Here is a 25,630-nt window from a genome sequence, read left to right as displayed (position 1 = left end):
GGGAGGGAAAAGTGAAAATGGATGTCTCAAAAGGTAACAAAAATCCCATTTTGTGAGACCTTCAAACAAATACTAGATGACCAATTGTCAGAGATTTTATAGAAAGATCCATTGTTCAAATAGCAATCTTTCAACACGCATTTATTAATCATCTACTATATTCTAGGCACTGGGGCTACAAAGATAAAACAAAAACAGTTCCTGCTCTCAAGAATCTTACTTTCTATCAAGAGAGATAGCATGGCCATTTGTTTTTGCTGAGCTGTTTCAGTCATATCACCTTCATCTCTAATTCAGTATATTCAAAATAGAACTCATTATCTTTCCCTCTTCTGAATTTCACTATTACTGTCAAAGATATAATCATCTCTCCAGTCATCCTTCAATCCTCATTTTCACTTACACCCATATAACCAATCAGCTGCCAAATCCTATCATTTCTTTCACAACAACATCTTTCACATACAGTAGTCCCTTTTCTCCATTTTCTGAATACAACCCTTCCTCCAGTTCAAGTCCTCATCACCTGTGGCCCAGAGTTTTAAAATAGCCAATTTTGCATGAAATAATGGAGAGTGAAATGAGCAGGACTAAGAGAGCATTGTATACAGTTAACAACAATATTGGTTTTTTTTCTTTCTTTTTTTTTTTTTTTAGTGAGGCAATTGGGGTGTTAAGTGACTTGTCCAGGGCCACACAGCTAGTAAGTGTTAAGTGTCTGAGGCTGGATTTGAACTCAGGTACTCCTGAATCCAGGGCCGGTGCTCTATCTACTGCGCCATCCAGCTGCCCCCAGCAATATTGTTTTAAGAACAACTTTAAGTGAATAAGTCATTTTGACTATCGTAAATACCCAAATTAACTACAAAGGACATATTAAGGAAGACGCTATCTATATCTAGAGGAAGAACTGATAAATAGAAGTATATATAGAATGATTTTACAAATATATATATGTATGTATATATATATACATATATATACATTTTGTGCCTAATGGTCACCATCTCTAGTGTAGAGAGGGGAGAGAAAATTTTACATAACTTTATTATATATTTAAAGGGAATAGCAATTTGTACATGATAGAGTTGCAGCTTCAAGTGCGATCATCTTTTTTATTATACAATGCTATGGAAATGCTTGTTTTATTCCATAAATTAAAAAGGAAATAAGGAAATAAAAATTGTAAAAGAACAAAATAAAATAGCCTCCCTTCCTTAAACCTCTCTCCAGTCCAAACCATCCTCCACATAATTGCCCAAGTGATTTTCCTAAAGTGTAGGACTGACCACGTTAACACTCCCTCCTCCCAAACACAATAAACTCCATTAGTTTCCTATTGCCTCTAAGACAGAATACAAAGTGACCTGTTTGTCATGTGAAGCCCTACATAACCTGGCTCCTTCCTACCTTTCCAGTCACCTTACATATTTCTCTCCAGCCATACTGTTTTACTTGCTTCTCTTCACACCCAATGCTCCATCTCTCCACAACCATCTCCTATTTCCCTGCCTTCACACTGGTTCTCCCCCATGCCTGGAAGGAATTCCCTCCTCATGTCTGAGTCTTGGGATACCTGCTTTCTCTCCAACTCAGCTCAATTATCAGTTTTTATACAAAACCTTTTCTTAAGACCCCCCCCCCCCATCTAGTGCCCCTTTCCCGGAAACTGCCTATTTATTTTGTATATACTTATATATGTGCATCTCTTCCCCCTTACAGTGCTAAGCTAGTCAGTCAACTAACACTTATTAAGCATATGTGTCAGGTATTGTGTCCAATTGCCAGGCAACAAGGTTCAAACTCTCAAGGTAAGACTTGACAAGCAAGGCTGCCTCCTCTTCTCCTTAGAGAAATACCAAAAAAGTGCAGGTTTTTGTGCCTGGTGAAATCCCACCACCCCACTAATCAAATGCTGGAATGTTCTCTGGGGAACAGAAGTGGGAGGAAGAGGGAGGAGAGAAGGTTGGTAATCTGACCCTGGTTTTTATCTATAGAACCTGCTCAACTGCGCTGCATGCTTTCCTTTCCCACTGAAATCTCAACGAAACGCTGGGCAAGGCTGAATACTTCACATCAGCTCATTTTTACTCCTCCCCCCCGAAACACATTTCTCTGAGTCCTTGGACCCTACAGACCAGCTCCTGTCTGTGGCTACCCCGGTTCATCCCCATGCCCACCCTCTGGGGGTTCCCTTGGGAAACGGGGCGGATGAAGGTGCCCACCATTTGGTAATTGGCTCCCCATGTCCGACGTCCCCCAGAAGGGAGGAAGGGCCCAGTCCAGGTGACCCTTTCCTGAGCTCTTAGTGCTCCCCAGACAACTGGGCAGCCCCGCGGAGAGTAGGCGGCTCCTGTGGCGCAAGGCGCCTCCAGCCTGGCCTCACCCCCGGCAAGTCCCCAGGGGAGGAGGGAGGAGAAAGAGCAGTGGGAACCAGGCTGCCGCCGCCGCCCAGTCCCGAGGAGAATCCCTGCTCCCCCACGCAGCCCCCCCCCTTCCCCTCAAGGCCCTCCCCAATTTCTGTCCCCTCTTTGCCCCCGGCCCAGTGCCCATGCGCGCAGGAGACGCTTTATAGTCGACCCGGGCTCCCGGGCTTTCTGCACTTGTGCACACCCAGCCTGACAGCGAGCAAGCAGGTGGAGAGCTCTGTGTGTGTGTGTGTGTGTGTGTGTGTGTGTGTGTGTGTGTGTGTGTGTGTGTGTGTGTGTGTCCGTCCGTCCGTCCGTCCGTCCGTCCGTCTTCTTTCTGTCTCCATTCGTCTCTTCCCTCTTTTCTTTCTCCCTTACTTATCCTTTTGCTTGCTTCCCTGCCTCCAAATCAGGTACCCTCTCACCCAGCCGGGGTATCTCCCTCCAGCGTCTCTTCTAGATCTGTTATTACCCAAAAGGCTCTGAATTTTGCACCTTCTACAGAAGGAATATGAACCTCGAGCTGGAAAGGAGCAGCCGCCCCCTTTCTTCTCCTTGGAGCAAAGACATGGCCCAGTTGCATACTAAGGGAACCGGGATTTCCGAAGGAGTCCCGAACACACCGGGCAGCTGGGAGAGGGGTGGGAACAGGGAGGAGACCCCAGTTCCTTGGAACTGGGGCAGCTGTAGACAGAGTGCCTGGAGACCAGAAGTTGGAGGTGTGGGGGAGGGAGAGGCTGAAATGGATCTGGGTGGGGGACATCGATTGCCCCAGAAGCTGACCATAGAGAGTGATGATAACGCACAGAAGTCCCTTCTCTTCTCTCCTCCGTCCAGGTCTGAGTATTCCTCGAGCCAGCATGTCTCCGGCTTGGATCTCTCTTCTCTGCCTCGGTGGGTAATTCGTGGGCCATTACTCGCCCTCAGTTTCTGTCTCCCAGTACCCCTCACCCTCTGACTCTTCCCCCTTTCCCCCAATATCCTGTCCCGGGTTTGCTTCTAGCCTCTCCTTGGACTCCGGAGGAGGTAGTGGGATGGGGAGAAGAAGAGGGAACCCTGAGCCGTTCCCTTCTCTTCTTTGTACAGGTGGCTTCTTCCTCCTGCCGGGACCTGTGAGCTGCGAGGGCGCGGGTGAGTTCAGGTTCTGGCCAGAAACAATGGGGGACCAGGGGTTGGAGGGAGAAGTTCACAGAACTCGGGCCTCTCAGTGTGAGCAATGCGCAGGAGCCCAGCCCACCCCCAGAACCTGACCTTGAGCCTCCTTGGGCCAGCTTTTTGGGAGAGTGTAGACTTGGGGGGAAAAAGGGCAGAAACGAGTGGGCTGGTTACCAATTTGTCCCCCCCCCTTTAAAGGGATTTCTGCCTCTGTCCTTTTTCTGAAGCTGTAATATACTGGTTTATTGTTCATTAATCCTACACTCGAGTTGCTCTTTCGGTCCTAAGGGGGTCGTTCCCCCAGCTCTGCTACTCCTGTGGTCCTAATAAGGGTCGTTCTCCCAGTCCTGCTACTTTTTTAGTCCGAATGGAGGTCTTTCAGCCCTGCTGTTCTAGAGGTAATTTCCCCCACCTCTGACCCTAAGATGGAGAAGGTAAGTGTTAAGGAACGGGGGTGGGGAGGGGGGGGGTGGAGAGCTGTGGTAGGTTCATTACCTGAAAAAAAGTTGCCACTTAAGATCTTCGGGAAAGGAAGAGAGGCTCAGAACATGTAAGGTTGCAGCATCCAGAGAGAGGTGATGGTCTTGAAAAGTCAAATCGGAAGGGGATTTCTTGTTTGACCTCAAGGAGCATAGGTAGAGGTAATGGGTAGAAATTTTAGGGAGTTTTATTTTGTTTATTTCAGTACAATGAAAAAGTTTTTTTTTTTTAATGGACTAAGCTGCAGGGTGATGTACTGAGTTTCTCTTCACTAGTAGTGTTCAAACAAATTGGATGGAAGTCAGATGGAAGCCCTTGTGATCGAAGGATGTTGTAGATAGGATTCATATTAGGAAATAGACCCCTTCCAACTCTAGGTGCTCTGATTCTCTAAGTCACAGGATGAGGAAAAAGTTGCCTCCTTTTCTGGGTGGTATCACAGAATCCACTGACTGCCTAACAGCACTCAACTATGCCCCAGACCTGGGTTCCAAGTGGGATTGTACCTTGGGATTGTGCAGCATTTGAACTTTGGTATGGGCCAGGTGGACCACAAGATCTGATCAAGCTTCATTTATTTGTCTGTACCTCTGTAAGGAACCCCTTTACATGCAGCACTTTGGGATTAATTTCTTACTTTAGAAAGTACATTTTCCAACCTTGTGTATTTGGAGTGTGTGTTTGTTTGGAATTTTGTTGTTTCTGGATTTTACAAGTGGGATTCCTATTTAAATGTATTATTTTTTGGTTTCTTTCAAAGAAGAGAAGTATTATGTAGGGGAAAATGGGCAGCCAATAAATGAGGTAACAGTGAGATTAGAAATAATCGTGGGAGATGGGGATTTTGGTCAAACTTTGATTTGCTTATCCAAACATGTAAAAGATGATGATTTCCAGTATGATTTCAGTGGAATCAGTGAGATAATGTTTGAAGCTGCTAGATTCTTCTTCTGTAAGGACATTCATTTTCTACAGCTCATAAAGTAGCATTTGATATGAATATCTGTAAGACAATGGTCTCTTATGCCCTGGTTAAACCTCCTTATGGAAGACTTACTTCTTGTTCTAGATCCAACAGGTCTTGGTAGGTTTTTCCAAAGAATGCTCAAGAATGCAGAGTCCTAAATTGAGCATTATTGACCCTAAAAACATATGTATTAAGTACTTGAATAGAACTCTCTCTAGTGTTAAATTTTTCACATAATCTGTTGTAAAATTTCTTAGCTGAATGCTTGTAAGACAACACCTGCTTCCATTCATTCTAAATTTAATACTCATATAGGTTTTCCAATTTGTAGTTTAGCATGCTTAAAAAGTTGTTGTTCTTGTCTTTTTTTTTTTTTTTAGTGAGGCAATTGGGGTTAAGTGACTTGCCCAGGGTCACACAGCTAGTAAGTGTTAAGTGTCTGAGGCCAGATTTGAACTCAGGTACTCCTGACTCCAGGGCCGGTGCTCTATCCACTGCACCACCTAGCTGCCCCTGTTCTTGTCTTTCTAATATTTTTCTTGATGGAGAATTTTATTTTCTCGTATCATGACATGGAGAATGATTGCTTTGTTTCATACTTTTGGTCTGGACCTGTGGTTTAATCAGGGTAATAATAACTAGCATTTACATAGCACTTTATAGTATGCAAAGTGGTTTACAAATAGTATGTCATCCTATCCTGATAATAACCATTAGAGGCAGTCACTATTATTGTCCCCATTTCACAGATGGGGAAACTGAGGCAGACAGGGTTAGTGTCTTGCCCAGGGTCACACTAGTTGTGTGTCTGATGTCCAGGTTCAACATTGTTTCCTTTGTGCCACCTAGCTGCCTCTAGAGACCCAGAATGCCTTGGGTAGAAACCCTTTTGCCAGTACAGATTAGCAACTCTTCTGTAATTTATATAGATCTCAGAAAATTGCCTGGGCACTGAGAGGCTAAAAGACTTTTATCTATGATTATAGTGAAAATATGTGTCAGTGGTAGGACTCAAACCCAGGTCCTCTAAACTCTAAGACCAGCCCTCCATTCTTATGCCTCTGTTTCATATTAGGGAAGAATGTATTTACTGTTTAACTTACATAAGCACGTAGGGTTGTTGTTTTTTAATGTACCAATACTGTGTTCCGGGACTAGCTAAACTACAGAAATAGCATTCTTAAACCAGGGAGTTATCTCATATCTTATTCAGATTGCCTACACATATATACACGTTTAGTTGTAGAATCATTCAAAAACAATTTTATATATGTAATCTCTTTGCAGGTAACGCTTGCAAAGTAGGATTTGTAAATTTTTCACTTTTATAAGAGTGAAGACTATTATTACTACTAATACTGCTTTATCTTGGACCAAAGTTATTAAGTCATCCCAAACACATCTTTCCAGCATGACCTTCAAACCAGCCCTGAAAAAAAAATACAAAAATTAGAATTTTGTAGTATAAGAGACCCATGACTAAGGGCTGGACCCAGTTTGGGGAAGGTGCTTACCTGGCCTTCCTAAAAATCTAAAATGTAGTAGAGGAGTCAAAATATTCATATGGTTTTTTTAAAAAACACATTTTTATTTATTTATTTTTATATCACCTACATTTCTCAAAGTATCTCTCCTCTCCTCTTCTAAAGTACCTTAAAAACATTGTTATTGATATCTTTTGTTTTCATGTCACCTACATTTCTCAAAGAATCTCTCCTCCTTTCCTCTCCCAGTTTAATACCTTACAGCAAAATTTAAATGAATTTTTTTTAAATCAGCAAAATTAGCTAACATATTGAAAAAGTCTGATATATACTATAACCCACTGTTTCTGACAAAACAAAACCAAAAAAGCAACAGAGTGGTACCTTCTCTTGTCTTTTCTTAGAGACCAAGCTTGGCCAAAGTCAAGATATTTCTGGACTAAAAAAAGAGAGAGTAGAAAAAATAGCTACCACAAAGAAATCATGGGGCTGGTTCTATCCCCTTCTTTTTCTTCAGCTCCTATTGCTATCACATGCTTTACAAGAGGAATTGATATCAGGAAGGAGAAAGCTGATGTCCTTTGCCCTGGGGGGTGTCTTCTCCGAGATTTCTATGTCTTTGGGAACATAGTATATGCCTCTCTTTCAAGCATCTGTGGAGCTGCCATTCACAGGTAAGCCTAGTGATCACATCAGAGCAGGAGTGGCTGTTTTAGCCAACTCCCACTTTCACATTGTTATTTTGCCAGTTTGGGTTGTAGGAAACAACCAGCTTTCAAAGCTTTCCTGGATAACCTCAGAACCTTAGATGGAATAAAATAGTCAAGGGAAGCTTTAGCTCTTCAAACAAACAAACAAACAAACAAAAAATAGTCCCTAGACGTCATTCTGACAAAAAGGCAAAATGGATTCAATTTTCTCTTGGGGTCCCTTCTTTCGTTCTAAAATATGTTACAGCTCCCTACACTAATGATAAGCTGAAGAATGGACTGTGCCCCTTTTAATTTATTCTGAACAAAGTCCCAAGTCCCATGGTTCAACAGGACTTTAAAAAAATTTTGGAAAACAAAGAAAAATAGTAAGAAAGTAGTGCCCCTCTCCCCCAAGTCTATGCCTATCAGTCACTCAGAAAGTTGAGGGCACATTTCCCCAGAGATATTTTATTACAAATCTTAACAACTGTTATTACAAAAATAGACAGATGCAAGATTGATAGAATCTTTAGATGACTTCTCTGCCTGAGTAACTGAGACGTGAATGGCCTTGCCTCATAATAAATAGTAACTGACATTTGCACAGAGCTTTACTTTTTTTTTTTTTTGGCGGGGCAATGGGGGTTAAGTGACTTGCCCAGGGTCACACAGCTAGTAAGTGTCAAGTGTCTGAGGCTGGATTTGAACTCAGGTACTCCTGAATCCAGGGCCAGTGCTTTATCCACTGCGCCACCTAGCCGCCCCCAAGAGCTTTACATTTGTTATCTCATTTGAGCATCACGACAACCTTCTGGGATAGGTGCTGTCTACCTTATGATCTCAGTTTTAGAGATGAGGAAATTGAGGCCTCCAAAAATTAAGTGACTTCTCCATGGTCACACAACTGGAAAGTATCAAAGACAGGTCTTAAATTGAGTGCTTCCTGAGTAACACTATTCTCTATGCCACAGTGCCTATCAGAATTGCAGATAATAAGACCTCTTATTTATACTGTATAATCCTCAAAAAGTAGGTGGTATAGGTATTATTATCCCTGTTTCACTAATGAGAAAACTCTGGACTGGAGAGAGGTTAAGTAATTTGCCTATGATCCCATGACTTGTAAGCATAAGGCTCAGTAGTAAAACCCAGGGCTTCTGACTCTGACTCTGAAGTCAAATTCTCTTTCCATTCCATCATCTTGCTTTATTACTTAGATGCAGCAGGGAATCGCAGCCCAGACAACCCACTTTAGTCCCTAGAGCTACTATAAAGTTTTTGAGAAGTAGCATCTGGTGCTGGATTTGTATGAGGACCTGGGTTTGAATCCTGGCTCTTCTACTTCTTACCTGTGTGAGCAAGTCATTTCACTTATTTGGGACTCAGTGTCCTCATCTATAAAATGAGAAGGTTGCAGTAGGTCTCAGGGGTTCCTTCCTGCTCTAAATCTATGATCCTATGATCTCACGTGTGAGTTTCAATTGTTGCTCAACCCATTATTATTATGTTTCAGAGGGGTAATCACCAGCTCGGGAGGGGCTGTGCGGGTCTATGGTCTACCTGGCCGGGAAAACTATTCTTCAGTAGCTTCTAATGGCATCCAGTCTCAAACCCTGACCCGATGGTCCTCATCTTTCACAGTATCCAGTAGGTGCAACTAGCTTCCTTTTCTTTTTTTTTTTTTGGTTTTTTTTTTTTTAAGTGAGGCAGTTGGGGTTAAGTGACCTGCCCAGGGTCACACAGCTAGTAAGTGTTAAGTATCTGAGGCCAGATTTGAACTCAGGTACTCCTGACTCTGGGGCCGGTGCTCTATCCACTGCGCCACCTAGCTGCCCTGTTTTTTTTGGTTTTTTTAGCTTCCTTTTCTTTGAAAAAAAAAGTGTCCCTAGGCAGCAACATTGTCTACTTTTCTTAAGTCAGCATCGTTAATTAATCATCAAGCATCTTTGATTATGTTGCTTGTCCCAAAGACTGAAGCCGTCAATTGTTGTCACTTATTGTATCACCTTTGATCTTTGATCTGGTATAATCTGTGTGAAAGGAGAAAAGTGTTTTTCACTTTCTGTATCTCTCTACTTTTTCCATCTGATGTTAGAGGACTGATCCAGTATTAGAAATATACTCCATTTAGATAAGTAACAGTAGAGTCGAAAAGTAGTGGGATTTGTTTTCTTGTTCAATGAGGGTCAGATTTAGTTCTTCACAGCTGAAAGGTCAGTTTGTTCCTGTAGGCAATCAACATTCAGGGTTTACCATCCCTGTATCCTACTTGGTCTTAGTCCTGAACTTGAGTCCTTAATCTCCGATGGTGATGAGATGGGAAGGAAAAAAAAAATCAATCATCTTTTTATTTTATTAACAGAAGGCAAAAGTGGAGCTTTGGAAGCCACAGGACGGGCAGTGTCCACAGCACGTCCACCAGCAGGTATGAAGTGTGGAATCTATCTTCTCAGTTGCCGGGCCTCAAATCTGAAAAGTAGAAATAAGTGTATTTTAATAATTGGGTTGGATCAAACTTTTAATTGTTTTGTGATGATGTTAAAGAGCAACTAAACAAATATATTGAATTTTGCTCTTGCTTAAAATGACAGGCATGAAAAGGCACAGGCATATTTCACATGATTCCTTTTGTCTACCTTGAACTCTGTTAACACCCATTCTCATCACCTCTCCTTCATCTTATCCAGTGGAAGAAGCAAAAGTGTGTTATGAGCTCTTGGTACAGTCAAATAAGTATTGTAGTTGAAGTCTTAAGACATGAATTCTAATTCTATCTCTGTCAACTTACTACTTGTGTGTCCTAAGGCAGTCACTCTCTGAACCTCGGTTTCTTTCTGTTAGATGAAAGTGTTGGACTCAATGGCTTCTAAACATTCCTTCTAGCTCTAATTCTATGATTGTGAAATCCTCACCAAAATTCTCCAAATCCTCCCTGATTTTTCCTCCTACATGAAGAAAAAGAAGCCAAGGAATGCCCTCCTTCAGTTATAATAATTGACCATCATTGATTAATTAGTGTTGATATATTTATTAACATGCATATTTCTACCTTCCCAGATGTTAGTATTCATGAAATTACTTTGTATTTACTATTTGTGTATATATTGTATTTCCCAGTAGAATTTAAACTTCAGACTAAGAATTATTTCATTTTTGTGCCCACAACCTAGTATATATTAGGAGCTTCATAAATGCTTGTTGATTGATGAATTCCTAAAGCTTTCACAGATTTACAGCCATAGAAGAAAACACAGCAATGTGAGAGGAGAAATAGCAATGATAAATAATAAAAACTCCCATAACATTATGCCTCAAAGTTTACAGTGTGTTTCATGAATATTATCTCATCTCTATAAAATAGATAGTAAAAGTATTATCATCTCCGTTTTACAGATGAACCTCAGAGAAGTGAAAATGAGATCCTTTCTTTTGCCTTTCTCCCTCCTGACAGGGTCTCCTCTTTAGCTTCAAGGCCTCCTCATTGTCCTTAGCAGGAATTGAACATCTGATCTCTGGAAGTCTGGAGATACAGCAAGCTGAGCTCTTAGGGTGCTGACTTCTAGTTTCTTTGGTGTAGATAATTGCCTCCCAACTTGTGGCAGGCACTGTTCCAAGTACTAAGGAAATAACTAGATAGATATATGCTCATCTCCAGTTCTTTCACAGTGATACATGCCATTTGTTTGATTTCCAGACTATCAGGAACTTTTTTATTCCTGACCATCTTGTTATCCTATTTTTTTTTCCTCATACCTCAACAATTCCAATTTCTTTAGTGGAGATATTGCTGCCTCTATGGCTGAAAGTGACCCAAAGAAATAGATCAGTCTGTTTAAAAATAATGGTCCTTACCAGTGACTCCTCTCCTTGCTTCAGTTTTCCACTTTGGAACTGCCTTCCTTCCTTTTGGTAACGGTGTTGGGTGCTTCCTGTGTTGCAGGTAAACGACAGAAGAAAACACCTGACAAAAAAGCTGGAAACAAAGGTAAGATGACCCAAGATTTTTAACTTCATTTAGACTTAGTCCTTGCTTTACTAGGACTGCTGACTGAACTTCCTTGTTTTGCTCTTTTGCAGATTGTAAGGCAGATATTGCTTTTCTGATTGATGGAAGCTTTAATATTGGACAACGTAGATTTAACCTACAGAAGAACTTTGTTGGAAAAGTGGCTCTGATGTTGGGGATTGGAACAGAAGGACCACATGTGGGACTTGTTCAGGCCAGGTACCTATATTTCAAAATGTCAAGAGACTTGACTGATAGAGCAAGTGACTTTTCAGAATTAGAAACCATAGATGGAGGGCCTTTGTAGATGGCATGTGTATCATGAACAATCGAGATCCCAAAATCCCATGGAGACTTAATGGTAGGGGAACCAAATAAATTCAACAAACATTCATGAAGTTCCTCCTATATATATGGCCCTGTGTTAGGTACTAGTCATAAAATAACAAAAACAAAACAGCCTTTGCCTTTTAGGTATTTACATTCTATGCAGGAAATACAATTTGTGTGTATGTGTTATTCTTAATTATACATATACGTATGTAGATATGCAGGATAAAACACACTATATAAATATACATATAATATATATTATACATATTTGCTATATAAATGCAAATAAGTACAAAGATTGCACATAATAATTCAAAGTAATTTCAAGAGTCAACAAGCATTTATTAAGGATCTCTTGTGTGTTAGACACTGTGCCAAGTACTGAGGAAATAGCTAGATAGATATATGTTCAGCCCCAGTTTTTTCACAGTGATGCATGCCATTTGTTTGATTTCCAGACCATCAAGAATTTTTTTTTATTCCTGACCATCTTGTTATGAGAGCTAGATATTTTTCTCTCATACCTCAACAATTCCAGTCCAGCTTGATTAGACTCAAATAGGAGAATATTTAATTTCTAGCAAAAAGAAATCTATATTTAAGATTAAATCCATTTAGTTAAATGTAAATGTGGTTTTCAACTATTAACATTAAGCCTAATTATAAAAACGATTTAGCCCCTAAATAAGAAGACTGGTGAAGTTGATTTTTTTAAAGTGTAGAACTTTACCTATGCTTACTACTATTGAATTTCATTTTATTAGATTCTGCCCATAATTCTGGCCTGTCAAATCTTTTTAAAATTTCATATCTGTGATCTAATATATTAGCTATCCAAATTGGCTTTACAGAAATGGCAAATTCAAAGAGCACGGTATCTATGACTTCACTGAAGTCATTGCTTAAAAAATGTTGAACTCCATAGATTAGGGCTACAGATCTCCAGTCATTTCACTGGGACCGCCGAGGGTGACTTAGGTCCAGTCATTCAAATATATTACAATCTTTTTTACCCTAAGAGTTTTCCAGTCCATGATCTTCCATCTTACTCACAAGGATACTGTGAGAGACTTTATCAAATTGGAAAGGTATGGCTAGATACAAATTTGAAAAAGATCTAGGGCAGATAGATAAACAGATGATAGAGAGATAGATAGATCGATAGAGACATACACCCACAGACATAGATATATATGTATATATACATATACACATACACATATACACACCAATACCCATACCCATACCCATACATATACATATATAAATTAGCTGGGCATGGTAGCATATACCTGTAATCCTGGGGAAGCTCAGGCTAGTGAATTAGTTGAGATTGGGAATTCTGAGTTGCAGCAGTCCCTGCTGGGTATCTACACTAAGTCCAGAACCAATATGATGAGTCCCCAAATGAGGAGGGCACCAAATGCCCTAAGGAGAGGTGACCTGACTCTGGTCAGAAACAGAACAGATCAAAGGTCCCATGATGATTAATAGTGAGATCTGACCTATAAGAAGTCTTTGTACTTCCAGCCTGTGCAAGATAGGGAGAATCAGCATTTAAACAACAACAATAATAAAACAAAATATGTTGATAAGTACTTCAATATAATTGGTTTCCTTTGTAATTCTCCATATTTTATTTTGGGAGTTTAAAAAACATTATTCTGAGAAAGGGTCCTTAGGCTTCACCAGATTGTCAGAGAGGTTCATAATACACAAAAAATGGGTGAGAACCTCTGACCTAAAGTTTTAGTGAACTGCAAGTTCAATACAAGTCAATAGTGGATAGCTAAAAAAGTTAATGAATTCTAAAACTGTATTCAGAGAGGTGTGGTATCTATAGCTAAGGCACCAGGGTACTCTCTCTATTGATCAGAATATATCTGGAGTATCATATTTCCATAGTTTAGAATGAACATTGATGAGCTGGATATAAGGAATGCAGCCAGAATGGTGAAGGGTCTTGGGTTCATGAAGATTAGTAAGAGAACCAAGGAAGAAGAGAATACTTGGCAGGGAGAATGAGGAGGACATGATACCTATTTTAAATAATTGAAGAGGGAATATATTTGCTCTGCTTAGTCCTAATTGGAAGTAATGAGTGGAAACCATAAAAGGGAAAATTCCAACTTGAGATAAAGAAAAACTTTATTTTAAAAAAATTATTACATCTCCAAAATGTAAGGGGCTGCCTTGGGAGACAGTAGGTCTAGGGGTCTAGGCGCCTTCAGGTAAATAGAGAGGTAGGATGAGACAGAGGAAAGAACACCTGCTCTGGAATCATAGAATCTGTGTTCCAATAGCACCTGTGATGTTTTCTACCTGTGAGAGAGAACCTGGTAAATCACCTGGTTTCCTCATGCCTGTTTCCTTGTCTGTAAAAGGAAGAGTTTGGACTGGATGGCATCTGTGGTCTCTTCTGACTCTAAATCTCTAATCCAAAGGCTGGTGACCACTTCGGTATGTTGTTTAGGTACTGTTTAGAATAGATGGTTCTGTAGGTCCCTCCTATCTTTGAGACTATGATTCTGTGAAATGCTTTGGTAAAATCTAGGTAATTTCTGTGATCAGTAGTAACTTTGTCATAAAAGTCAGGGTATGATTTGTTCTTGATAAAATCATAGGGAATCATAGCAATCACCATTTCTCTTCAGTGATCATACAATGACTCATCTTCCTAAGTCCAAATCTGGCCTCAGACACTAGCTGTGTGACTCTGGGCAAGTCACTTAGCCCTGTTTGCCTCAGTTTCCTCATCTGTAAAATGAGCTGGAGAAGGAAATGGCAAACCATTTTTAGTACCTTTGCCAAGAAAACCCCAATATAGGGTCACAAAGAGTTGGACATGGCTGAAAATGACTGAACAACTCGAGTTGCTGAATTCATCCTTCTGGCTTCTCAGAGTTGCTTCCTCTAAGATCTCTTCCAGCTCGAATATTCTAAGGAGATTCCAAGGCTGGAACATGACTTGAAATGTTTCTAATCTGCCTTCAAATCAGATTAGCTTGACATGAATTATCAATAGATAATAGATTCAGAACTGGAATGGGCATTTGAGGCCACCTAGTCTAAAGCCAGGGGAGATAGATAGGTGGCACAGCAGGTAGAGTGCCAGGCCTGAAGTCAGGAAGACCTGAGTTCAAATCTGGCCTCAGACACTTAATAGCTGTAGGACCCTGGGCAAGTCACTTAAACCCTGTTTACCTCATTTTCCTCACCTGTAAAATGAGCCAGAGAAGGAAATAATAGCAAACCACTGCAGTATCTTTGCCAAGAAAACCCCAAATGGGGTCATGAAGAGTTGGACATGATTTAGTCCAACTGAACAACAGTCTAAAGCTCTCATTTTACACATGAGGAAACTGAGGCCCAGAGAGATTGAAGTGACTTGTCCAAGGTCACACAGGTTGTAAGTGACAGAGGCAGGATGTGAATCTTGATCCTATGACCCCAGAGCTATTACCTTTTACCCTGTACCATATATTCCTTGGCCAGAACCTTGAAGAACCCATGATTTCCAGGCTATAGTAAGGTTCTAGAGCCGGATTGTGTGCTTTTCCAAGCCAAGAGATAACCACAAAGATAAATAAAAATAGACAAATGTGAAGCTTTTCAATTTCTAAGACTCAGAATTGGAGACTATGAAATTTCATACACCAGTGCATCAATTTAAACTATATAGGTGTGAATTCTTTCAAGTCACAGCTTTAGCCTTTGCCATCAAAGCAGAAACGCCTTGGAGAGCTAGCCCAACCCCAGCATTCATAAACTTTATAGGTTTGACTAATCTTTGAAATGCATAGCACATTTAAGAAATTAGACGTTAGGCAGCTAGACTTTATTCCTTCCTGTGTCTCCTCATTTGGTCATTGGTGAATTAGCAAGAACTTTCACTCTAAGATGTTAATTATCTGTGTCTTTGATTTAATGTTCATCCTCTTCAGCTTACATTTTACATTAAAACCTTCCCATTAATAAACCAGGAGCACAGATCTTCCTCCTCATCCTCCCAGGAGTCCCTGACACCTATTGAATCATGAATTTCAAGTAGGAAAACAACAACAACAAAAAAACCCACCTCTGTTACTATGGCAACCACTCAACCTACTACTTGGATGAGGTCCATCTAAAAGTGAGAAACTGATGTAGGCCACAGTTGCCCACAGTCTGGGGGTGGGGATGCATGAGTATGTCAGATTCTGTAGGGTTGGTTATAATTTTGAGTTTAGAAAGAACTAAGCTCCAGTTCATAGCATTAACTCTTAAGAGTGAGGTGATTTAAATTTTGCCAGCAATAAGACTGGGAAACGATATGTTGGTGGTACTTCTCTTTCAATCACTAATGTCTTAATATTTTATAGTAAACCATATTTCACAGAAATTCATTTTCTTAAGTAAGGCTCTTTTTCTTTCTATATTGAAATGTTATGGGGCAGCTAGGTGATGTAGTGGATAAAGCACTGGCCCTGAAGTCAGCAGGACTTGAGTTCAAATCTTACCTCAGGCACTTATTTGTGTTTTTTGTTTTTGTTTTTTTTAGTGAGGCAATTGGGGTTAAGTGACTTGCCCGGGGGTCACACAGCTAGTAAGTGTTAAGTGTCTGAGACCGGATTTAAACTCAGGTACTCCTGACTCCAGGGCCAGTGCTCTATCCACTGTGCCGCCTAGCTGCCCCACCTCAGGCACTTATTAACTGTGTGACCCTGGTTAAGTCACCTAACCCAAACTGCCTTTAAAAAAGAAAGAAAGAGGGGCAGCTAGGTGGCGCCGTGGATAGAGCACCAGCCCTGGAGTCAGGAGTACCTGAGTTCAAGTCCAGCCTCAGACACTTAACACTTACTAGCTGTGTGACCCTGGGCAAGTCACTTAACCCCAATTGCCTCACTAAAAAAAAAAAAAGAAAGATAAAAAAAAGAAATAAATGTTATGTTGATGACAGTTAGGTTCACAATAAAAATTAAGTGGGGGAAAAAAATCCAGAAAAGCTTTTGAACATAGTTATCTCTTCATTATCTGTTCAAAGGAAGAAAAGTGGTAAAGATAATTCAAAATGACAGATAATAAAAAATGATAGATTTGTTTTGGGAGATATTTTTAAACTTAGATTTTAACATGGGCATGCCAGAATAAGGAATTCACAGCATGTCAAATAAAGCAATAGAATCACAATGTAAAGGTATGTCTAATTTTTCTATCCTGCTTTTCTGTTCAGCTCTCCCCATGGCCCACAGTACATGCTGGGAATGGACATTATCTTTTAGTCTAATACAAGGCCAGCCTAGAATAGAGAGCTGAGTTTTCTCAGCATATTTTCTGTTTCATATTTCCTCTGGAGCAGGGAGGTAATTTTTGTTTGTTTGTTTTTTCAGTCGTTTTTCACTTCTGTCCAATTCCTTGTGACCCCATTTGGGGTTTTCTTGGGAAAGATACTGGAGCGAGGTTTGTCATTTCCTTCTCCACCTCACTTTACAGATGATGAAACTGAGGCAAACAGGGTTAAGTGACTTCCCAAGGGTCACACAGCTGGTAAGTGCCTGAAGTCAGATTTAAACTCAGGGAGAAGAGCCTTCCTGACTTCAGAACAGGTGTTGTTACGCATTCCGCCACCAAGCTACCTCAGGGAGGTAATTATTTCAGTTAAAAAGCTGGTCCTCCAGCTGCTGCAGGATTAGAAACAAATGTATAATAATCACGAAATATATTTTGGGCATACTACAATATACAAGGTACGACAACTGCTAAAAAAAAAGTTCAGTTAGGTCATCAGCATTATTATTTGCCCCACATAAATCATTACTTACTGTTAGCAAGCCATTGTGCTCAAGGCTGAGGACCTTTTTAAGTTTTACAATCAGCAAGTACCTATTTATCCACGGACCTAAAAAAATGAATGGAAATATACAAAAGCAACACAAGCAATATAAATACAATGGATCCCAGTGTAGTGAATACTGTGCTGGATCCTATCAGGAAGACCTCGGTTCAAATCTAGTCTCTGGCACTTAACTAGCCATATGACAGAGATTATCAGTTAAATCTCTCCAAGCCTCAGGCAACTCTTTAAGATTTATTTACTAAGTTGTAGGTAGTTCCGGTAGATGAAGGAAATTTCTACTCCCCAAGTCACAGATCCTTGAGTATGAGCAATAACTTAAAACATACACACACACACACACACACACACACACACACACACACACACGGAGAATACTTCTAAGAGTAAATTGAAAAGCTTGGAACCCTCAGGTAGCAATGAACAATCCCAAATCAATACCTGAATTACATGTAGATTTAAGACTGGCAGATCTGTCTATATTTTTAAGAACAAAAATAAAATCTTCGGGGGCAGCTAGGTGGCAGAGTGGATAAAGCACCAGCCTTGGATTCAGGAGGATCTGAGTTCAAATTCAGCCTCAGACACTTGACACTTACTAGCTGTGTGACCCTGGGCAAGTCACTTAACCCTCATTGTCCCACCCCACCCCCCAAAATTAATCAATCAATTAAATAAATAAATAAATCTTCAATTTACTGAAAGTCTATAACAAGGGTTATTTTTGTTTTGTTTTAATTACCCTTTTCCTTTGTTAAAAACTTTGGTCTGTCACTGTATTTAGCTACTCTCACTGAAGTCCTAGGCTCAGATACTTTAATTGCTTAGTTACTAACATTGCTGTCTTCTGTAATAAGCACCAGGGGTTCTGTATCTTGTATCCACTATTCTGTGTAATTAGGAGAGAAATCTAAATGTTGCCTAAAGTAAAAAGTTACATTAGAGTAGGTAGGTGGTGTAGTAGATAGAGCTTTGGACATGGAGGCAGGAAGATGAGTCTGAATTAGATTTCATGATACTTACTAGCTTTGTGACCCTAGGCAAGTCACTTACCCCATCTCAGCCCTCCTTCCTCATCTGTAAAATAGAGATAATAAGAGCGCCTAATTCACAGGGTTGTTGAAAGGATCAAATGAAATAACATATATAAAAGCACTTTACAAACCTTAAGGTGCTATGTAAATGCTACTAGTTTTTAAGGAGGTTCAGAAGAATATATTTTTATTCATTCTGTCAGAAATAACTTTTGTCTTGTTTTCCTCTTAGTGAACATCCCAAAATTGAATTTTTTCTGAAGAATTTTACTTCAGCCAAAGATGTTTTGTTTGCCATAAAGGAAGTGGGTTTCAGAGGGGGCAATTCCAATACAGGTAAGTAGACCTCGAGTTGTAGGACCTAGGGACAGCTGACTACCAATGGGAAATCATCTCTTAATATGTGACAGTGTCACAAAATATTTTTTGGATTAAAAAAAAATCTTATGACTTTTGGGAACTTTTTTTTTTTTTAAAGAATGTTTACAGGGCAGCTAGGTGGCACAGTGGATAGAGCACCGGCCCTGGATTCAGAAGGACCTGAGTTCAAATCCGGCCTCACTTAATAATTACGAGCTATGTGACCCTGGGCAAGTCACTTAACCCTCAATGCCCTGCAAAAAAAAAAAAAAAAAAGAATGCTTACAGTTAGAGTAACGAGGCTACATGTCACATATAGGTGTCCCTACTGTACAGAAGAGAGCAAAGGAACTAAGTTTAACAATCAGTACAGCACTAATTCTGTAAATTACTTGATGGCATTGTCCTTTTTATTATATTGGCATGGCACAGCTATGATCACTGAATACTCCTATTATTATTTGTCTTTCTTCAGATATGAAAGAGCAGTAATCATTTATATCTGTACAGGTTAATCGATAAGTCAATAAACATTTATTAAGCACCTACGAAGTACAAGGCACTGTGCTAATTGCTGGGGATACAAAAAGAAGCAAGACAGTCCCTGCCCTCAAGGAGTGTACAATCCAATGGGGAAGACCATATTTAAACAAATATATACAAAGCAAGATATAAACAGGATAGCAGGAAGTAATTAAGAGGGAAGGCACTAGAATTAAGGATTGGGACTTGCCCCAAAAGACGTGAACCGGGATTTGGGTTGTTAATTTCTGTTACAGACTTTCAGTTCTATTGAGCATTTTAGGGTAGCTAGTCATTTGCTAATTGAGATGGACAAGGGATTTTCCATGAAGGTAGGAACCTACTTGTGTCTTCGTGACGCCTAACTAAAGTTAGTATGAAAATCACTCTGAAGGAAGTAAGGCTTATGAGAAGGGGGTGGGAATAATGTATATTCCAAAGAGTTTTGTCCAGGCAAGGGCTGTTGTCCTTGTCAAGAACATGTCTAGAACATATATTAGTAGGCACTTAATAAATTTTTAAAAATTAAATTGACTGGGTTAAGTCTTTTGGAATAATTAAGCTTCTTCCATCAGTCATGTCTTTATAGTCATAGGAAGAGGCAAAAGGTTTCCACAATTTAAGACCTCAGATTGCCAGGTAGTGGGTACCTATAGGTAATCAGAAAATCAGTTCCTGTGGTGAAGGCTGCTTCAGTATGGTCTTCCCTTTCAATCCTAGGAAAAGCCTTAAAACACACAGCCCAGAAATTCTTCTCAGCAGACAGTGGAGTGAGAAAAGGCATTCCAAAGGTGGTGGTGGTCTTCATTGATGGCTGGCCCTCTGACGACATAGAGGAAGCTGGCATTGTGGCCAGAGAATTCGGGGTTAATGTATTCATTGTCTCTGTGGCCAAACCTATACCCGAAGAACTGGGGATGGTTCAGGATGTTGGCTTTGTGGACAAGGTAAGGTGGTTGGGGAACGTTTAGGTTAGTGGTGATTCTGTGCTAGAACTTCTGGGGAAATAGGGTTTTCTTCTTACCCAGTTGTGCTTTGAACACTTACAATGGGAGCACAAATTTATGGTATTTTTCCATAAGTGGATCATCTTTTCTTTTTTTGAGAAAGGAAAGCAAGCCATCTTGGAGTTTCCCTGAGGGTTTCTCTAATGTGTTTTGTTCTACTTGTCAGGCGGTCTGTCGGAATAATGGTTTCTTCTCCTACCACATTCCAAGCTGGTTTGGCACCACTAAGTATGTGAAGCCACTGGTCCAGAAGCTCTGTACCCATGAGCAGATGATGTGTAGCAAGACGTGCTACAATTCTGTCAACATCGCTTTCCTGATTGATGGCTCCAGTAGTGTAGGAGACAGTAACTTCCGCCTTATGCTTGAATTTATCTCCAATATAGCCAAGACCTTTGAGATCTCTGATATTGGTGCCAAGATTGCTGCTGTGCAGTTCACCTATGATCAACGCACAGAGTTCAGTTTTACTGACTATACCACCAAGGAGAATGTCCTAGCTGTCATTAGAAACATCCGCTATATGAGTGGTGGGACAGCCACTGGAGATGCCATTTCTTTCACCGTGAGAAATGTGTTTGGCCCTGTGAGGGATGGACCCAACAAAAACTTCCTTGTCATTGTAACTGATGGGCAGTCCTATGATGACGTTAGAGCCCCTGCTGCTGCTGCTCATAAAGCAGGTAATGTTTTTATCCCTACATGGGTAAGATTTGGGAGAACATTAAGGAAATGTTCATCTGGCAGTACTGTAAGTAGGATTCCATCTCAATTAGAATAATTGTTCATTTTAGCATGGAAATTTTCTTATATTTTTATATTCTTTGAAGGAAAATGAATAGTTTAATACTCTCATCAGAATATGAAATTTTTGGGGCAGCTAGGTGGCGCAGTGGATAGAGCACCGGCCCTGGAGTCAGGAGTAACTGAGTTCAAATCCGGCCTCAGACACTTAACACACACTTACTAGCTGTGTGACCCTGGGCAAGTCACTTAACCCCAATTGCCTCACTAAAAAAAAAAATATGAAATTTTTTTCTTAAAGAAGCAGCTTGATGTAGTAGAATACTGATCTTAGGAAGCCCTGTATTCAAATCCTGCCTCTGACATATACTAGTGTGACTTTGGGCCAGTCATTTAACTTCTCCAAGTTTTCTCATCAGTTTTTTTGTTTTGTTTTGGGGTTTGTTTGGTTTTTTTGGTGAGGCAGTTGGGGTTAAGTGACTTGCCCAGGGTCACACAGCTAGCATCAAGTGTCTGATGCTGGATTTGAACTCAGGTCCTCCTGAATCCAGGGCCAGTGCTTTATCCACTGCACCACCTAGCTGCCCCCTTGTCATCAGTTTAAAAAAAAGGCAGGGGGAAGAGTTCCACTAGATGTCTTTTTTTTTTTTGGGGGGGGGGGGAGAAGGGAGCAGGGCAATGAGGGTTAAGTGACTTGCCCAGGGTCAAACTAGCAAGGTAGCAAGTGTCAAGTGTCAGAGGACAAATTTGAATTGTTACTCCTGAATCCAGGGCCGGTGCTTTATCCACTGCACCACTTAGCTGCCCTGACTAGATGTCTTTTAAGGTCTCTTGCAAGCTTAAATCTATGATCCTAATGATTTCTAAAAGCAGTACGAAAGACATACTTGTCTTCCTTGGCATTAACTTTGTCACAATGGATTTATCTAGACCTTATTTGAATCTTTTTTTTTTTTAACCTCTCTAACTCTGTAGTAAAATAGAATGTTCACATGAAGAGCTTCCTGGCATTCTAATATTCTTGGATTTAGTGAACATATGGGTTTACTTTGTTAATTAGTTCCGTCTTCATCTCTCAAGACAGGAGGCCTGATTTTTAAGCTCTCCTAAATAAAGATCATCTATCTCCCTTTCTGTTTATCATTTTACTTGCCCTTCTCCAGCTAGACCTTTTCTAGTAAATCACATCTTCCTTAAGCTAAAAAGAAAAACTTTTAAACTAATAGGTATTACAATTTTCAGACAAGGACAGAATATTTTCAGCTTTGTTCCTAAAATGCCCATCTTTTTGGTGATATATCAGGTGGGTATAATCAGGAGTTTTAGCTCCCTTCCTAGGATTTAACTGATATATACAATACAAACTATCATGGAATATTAAGTAATCTTGTTGGGTTTTTTTCCTTCTAAGTGCACTTGCTCATTGTAACCCATCTACTATGTTTCTGAATATTCAAATATTTTCCTGTATTTTATCTCCATTGAAGCTATGCTGTTAATAGTCTTGCTTGAGCTTTCCCTGCATGTTGGGAAAAGTATGATTCAAAAAAGCTTGAAACTGGGTGAGGGTTTAGGTCTAGGAACTCAGCACCTTCTTTAGCCATGTGTGTGTCTAAGCAGTGTTTTAGTGCGACAGGTAGACCTAAAAAGAGAAATGAGAAAAAGGGGTGAGAATTTGCAATGCCATCAGAAATTGTTTCTGATAAGTGACAAGTAGCACTTGTCATATTACCTGTGCTTGCTCTTAATACAATTACTAATTGTTAATCTTGGAGAACCATAGTGACTATCTGCTGAAGTTGAAGCCAGAGGTAAGTAACTAGGACCCATTCTGATACTTTCCATACAGGTCTTTTGGCTGAATCTAACTTATTGGTTATTATGGAGGATGCTAACATGCTAAATATCTGATAGATTATTTACATGTTTGGGAACTAGACAAATACAACTACTGGATAGGAAATATAACCTCACCTCCAAAATGATAGAGGATGTTTCTAGTCAGACCCAAGAAAAATGGAATTTTTCTAACGGGACTTATTTTAGGTATAAGGAAACTTTCTGAGAAACTAACAGACTCACAATTATTTTTTGACTAATATCTAAGAGTTTACTGGATGTCATTTTATTCCTTTTTTTTTTCTTTTTGCTGAAAGTTTCCCATTTTACTTTTATGCATAAGGGTTTTTTTTTTGTTTTATATGGGGTGGGAGGATAAGAGAATGATAGGAGTATACTGATCTACTTATAATAAGAAGTATGACCAGAGGAGACTAAGAAATGACACTGACAGCAGAGCTATTAAAGAAGTATGCAGATCTGCAAAAATTTGTTTTAAATGCTCTTAGTTTTTGGGTAATGTTCACTATAAACGTTCATTAACATGGTTATAGGAAAAGGTATTCTAGTATTCCAAGCTTTATCTGTGATTTAGCAATCTAACCTCATACCTAATCTCAGTACCCCTAAATGACTGGGGCAGGAAGCCTGAGATCATGGAATTGCCTCTTTAGTTTATCCTATGCCAACTGTGTATGAATGTCAAATGTGAAACCAATTTTTATACTTATATAACTGTATATATCAGCTAGTTTCATTTAAATTCATTTTGAAATATTTCTGTTATAGGTATCACCGTCTACTCTATTGGTGTGGCTTGGGCACCTTTGGATGATCTGAAAGATATGGCCTCTGAACCAAAGGAGACTCATGCCTTCTTCACAAGAGAGTTCTCAGGATTAGAACAGATAGCTACTGATATAATTAGAGGCATTTGTAGAGATTTCTTGGAATCACAACAGTAAAAGTGACATTTTCATAGCAGAAAGAAATGCTACAAAGGTCTCTAGTGCTTATGCTAATGTCAATACATAAAGTACTTGGATCTACTACATAAACATTCTAAAGATATCAGTACCTCTCAAAAACTTAATTGGACATATACACTATACATTTTACATTAATGGCTTTATGACAGGCATAAGATCCAAGATGATTTTTGGAAGCACATTTCTTATTTGCAAAAATACTCATAATCTTGGTTAGGGAAAATGAGTTATCATTTAATATCAATTGACAACCTTGAAGTTATCATAAATAAAAGGTAACTGCAAATTGGTCTGAAAGCAGATATATCTCCTCCAAAAAGAAAGAAAAAAATTAACTCTTAAATATGAGAAATGAAAAGGACACATTGGAACCTATTTATAGAAGTGGTTCTTAGTTCCTTGGAGCTTGCCAAAATGATGTCATAACAGATAAAATAGTATTTTGATCCAATTATGTTCTGCTCATTTGTAGATGTTTCTTTAACATTATGCACTCAAGAAGGATCTCTTGGTGTTTTATTCACTTCTGTACGTGTTCATTGGATGTAAAACTAAGGATTTATGAATGGCACGAAAGGAAATCATTTATCAAGCTTTACGTAGTGTATTTTTGTAATAACTTATAACTAGCAACTTATTACATTGAATGTGGGGGGGAGTGCCTTGTATTTTTCTATTTATATCCTTAATTTTTTACACGTATAGATGAAACTGGCTAGTACTATAACAATCTCTAATGTACAAAAAAAAAATGACAAGCAAGTTTTAAACTCATCTTACATTATAAACATTTTGCTTGAAGATAATTCGTAGGAAAAATACATACACATTGCAAATAACTTAGAATGGAAACCACAGGGATGAAACATTACTACTTGGATGTTTGAGCAATAAAAAACAAACAAACAAAAAAAAAACGTTTAATGTCTGTACTATTCCAAGTTGCCTAACATTACACTCTTATTTATAGGATTTGATTATTACAATGAGGGAAGTGGGAGATGAGGTTAAAAAAAGAAAAAGGCCACTAATTGAGATAAATTGGGAGAAAGGCCAGTCTTATATTACCCAAAAAAAGTCTTATTTTTAAGCACATAAAATAACTAGGAATTGGCTAACAGACTAAGAATGGGTGACCACAGAGGCCCTGCTTCATAGTGAGAAATGGCTCTGAAATTAGCATATCAATTTCTTCACATAAATGGACATTTACAAAGCTGCCTCTCTTACCAAAGTTAAACAGGAACAAACCAACCAAAAGGAGCAAACCAAATAAAGTACCAGTTTAAAACCCTTTCCCCATTCTTAAGTACAATTCTAAGACAACAGGCTTTCCCTCCACACTTCAGCATCCCCACACCAATATAAACACCACTCTAAAACTGGAGAGCTTAATTGAAATAGAAAGGGCTTTCCATATAATACATCTAAGCAGTCATAACCAAAACAAAACAACAAAAACCCGCCAACCATCAAGTCTTGTAGAAATAATTCAAAGTATTCTCCATATCAGAGAGAGGAAGACTTTAAGTCTCAACACCTTTTTTTTTTTTTCTTTTTCGGCCGGGCAATGAGGGTTAAGTGATTTGCCCAGGGTCACACAGCTAGTATCAAGTGTCTGAGGCTGGATTTGAACTTGGGTCCTCCTGAATCCAGGGCCAGTGCTTTACCCACTGCGCCACCTAGCTGCCCCTCTTAACAGTTTTTAAAAAACAACTTGATCAAACAGTATGGAGCTTAATCTAGACAATATGATTGTTGTACTTACTGGGAGGGA

General features: G+C 39.5%; 1 protein-coding gene across 5 annotated transcripts; it reads left to right on the top strand.

Moving 5' to 3' along the window:
- The first annotated feature begins 2,131 nt into the window (after positions 1-2,131).
- Positions 2,132-24,840, top strand: COCH (cochlin). Of its 5 annotated transcripts, none has more exons than XM_043985015.1 (12): positions 2,132-2,231; positions 3,246-3,302; positions 3,495-3,539; positions 7,012-7,168; positions 8,700-8,833; positions 9,549-9,611; positions 11,127-11,171; positions 11,264-11,411; positions 18,625-18,728; positions 19,995-20,221; positions 20,448-20,964; positions 23,654-24,840. In XM_043985015.1, exons 2-12 carry the CDS (start codon positions 3,269-3,271, stop codon positions 23,827-23,829), a joined length of 1,650 nt encoding a protein of 549 aa, XP_043840950.1. In that variant the 5' UTR covers positions 2,132-2,231; positions 3,246-3,268; the 3' UTR covers positions 23,830-24,840. The 5 variants fall into 5 exon arrangements, with proteins under 5 accessions (XP_043840950.1, XP_043840951.1, XP_043840947.1 ...); XM_043985012.1 differs by lacking the exon at positions 2,132-2,231 and adding an exon at positions 2,517-2,636 and having other exon boundaries at positions 23,654-24,839; XM_043985013.1 differs by lacking the exon at positions 2,132-2,231 and adding an exon at positions 2,696-2,821.
- Positions 24,841-25,630: the final 790 nt, after the last annotated feature.

The sequence above is a fragment of the Dromiciops gliroides genome, chromosome 2, assembly GCF_019393635.1.
Source record: "Dromiciops gliroides isolate mDroGli1 chromosome 2, mDroGli1.pri, whole genome shotgun sequence".
In the NCBI taxonomy this organism is placed as follows: domain Eukaryota; kingdom Metazoa; phylum Chordata; class Mammalia; order Microbiotheria; family Microbiotheriidae; genus Dromiciops; species Dromiciops gliroides.
The sequence above is the reverse complement of the archived record's forward strand: the minus strand, read 5'-3'. Positions and strand labels throughout refer to the sequence as shown.

What these genes read in the sequence shown, in the direction of transcription:
- COCH (XM_043985015.1), top strand. Translation starts at nt 3,269, where the DNA reads ATGTCTCCGGCTTGGATCTCTCTTCTCTGCCTCG. An exon ending in GATCTCTCTTCTCTGCCTCG is followed by an intron (nt 3,303 to 3,494) that starts GTGGGTAATTCG and finishes TTCTTTGTACAG; the next exon opens with GTGGCTTCTTCCTCCTGCCG. An exon ending in CACAGCACGTCCACCAGCAG is followed by an intron (nt 9,612 to 11,126) that starts GTATGAAGTGTG and finishes CCTGTGTTGCAG; the next exon opens with GTAAACGACAGAAGAAAACA.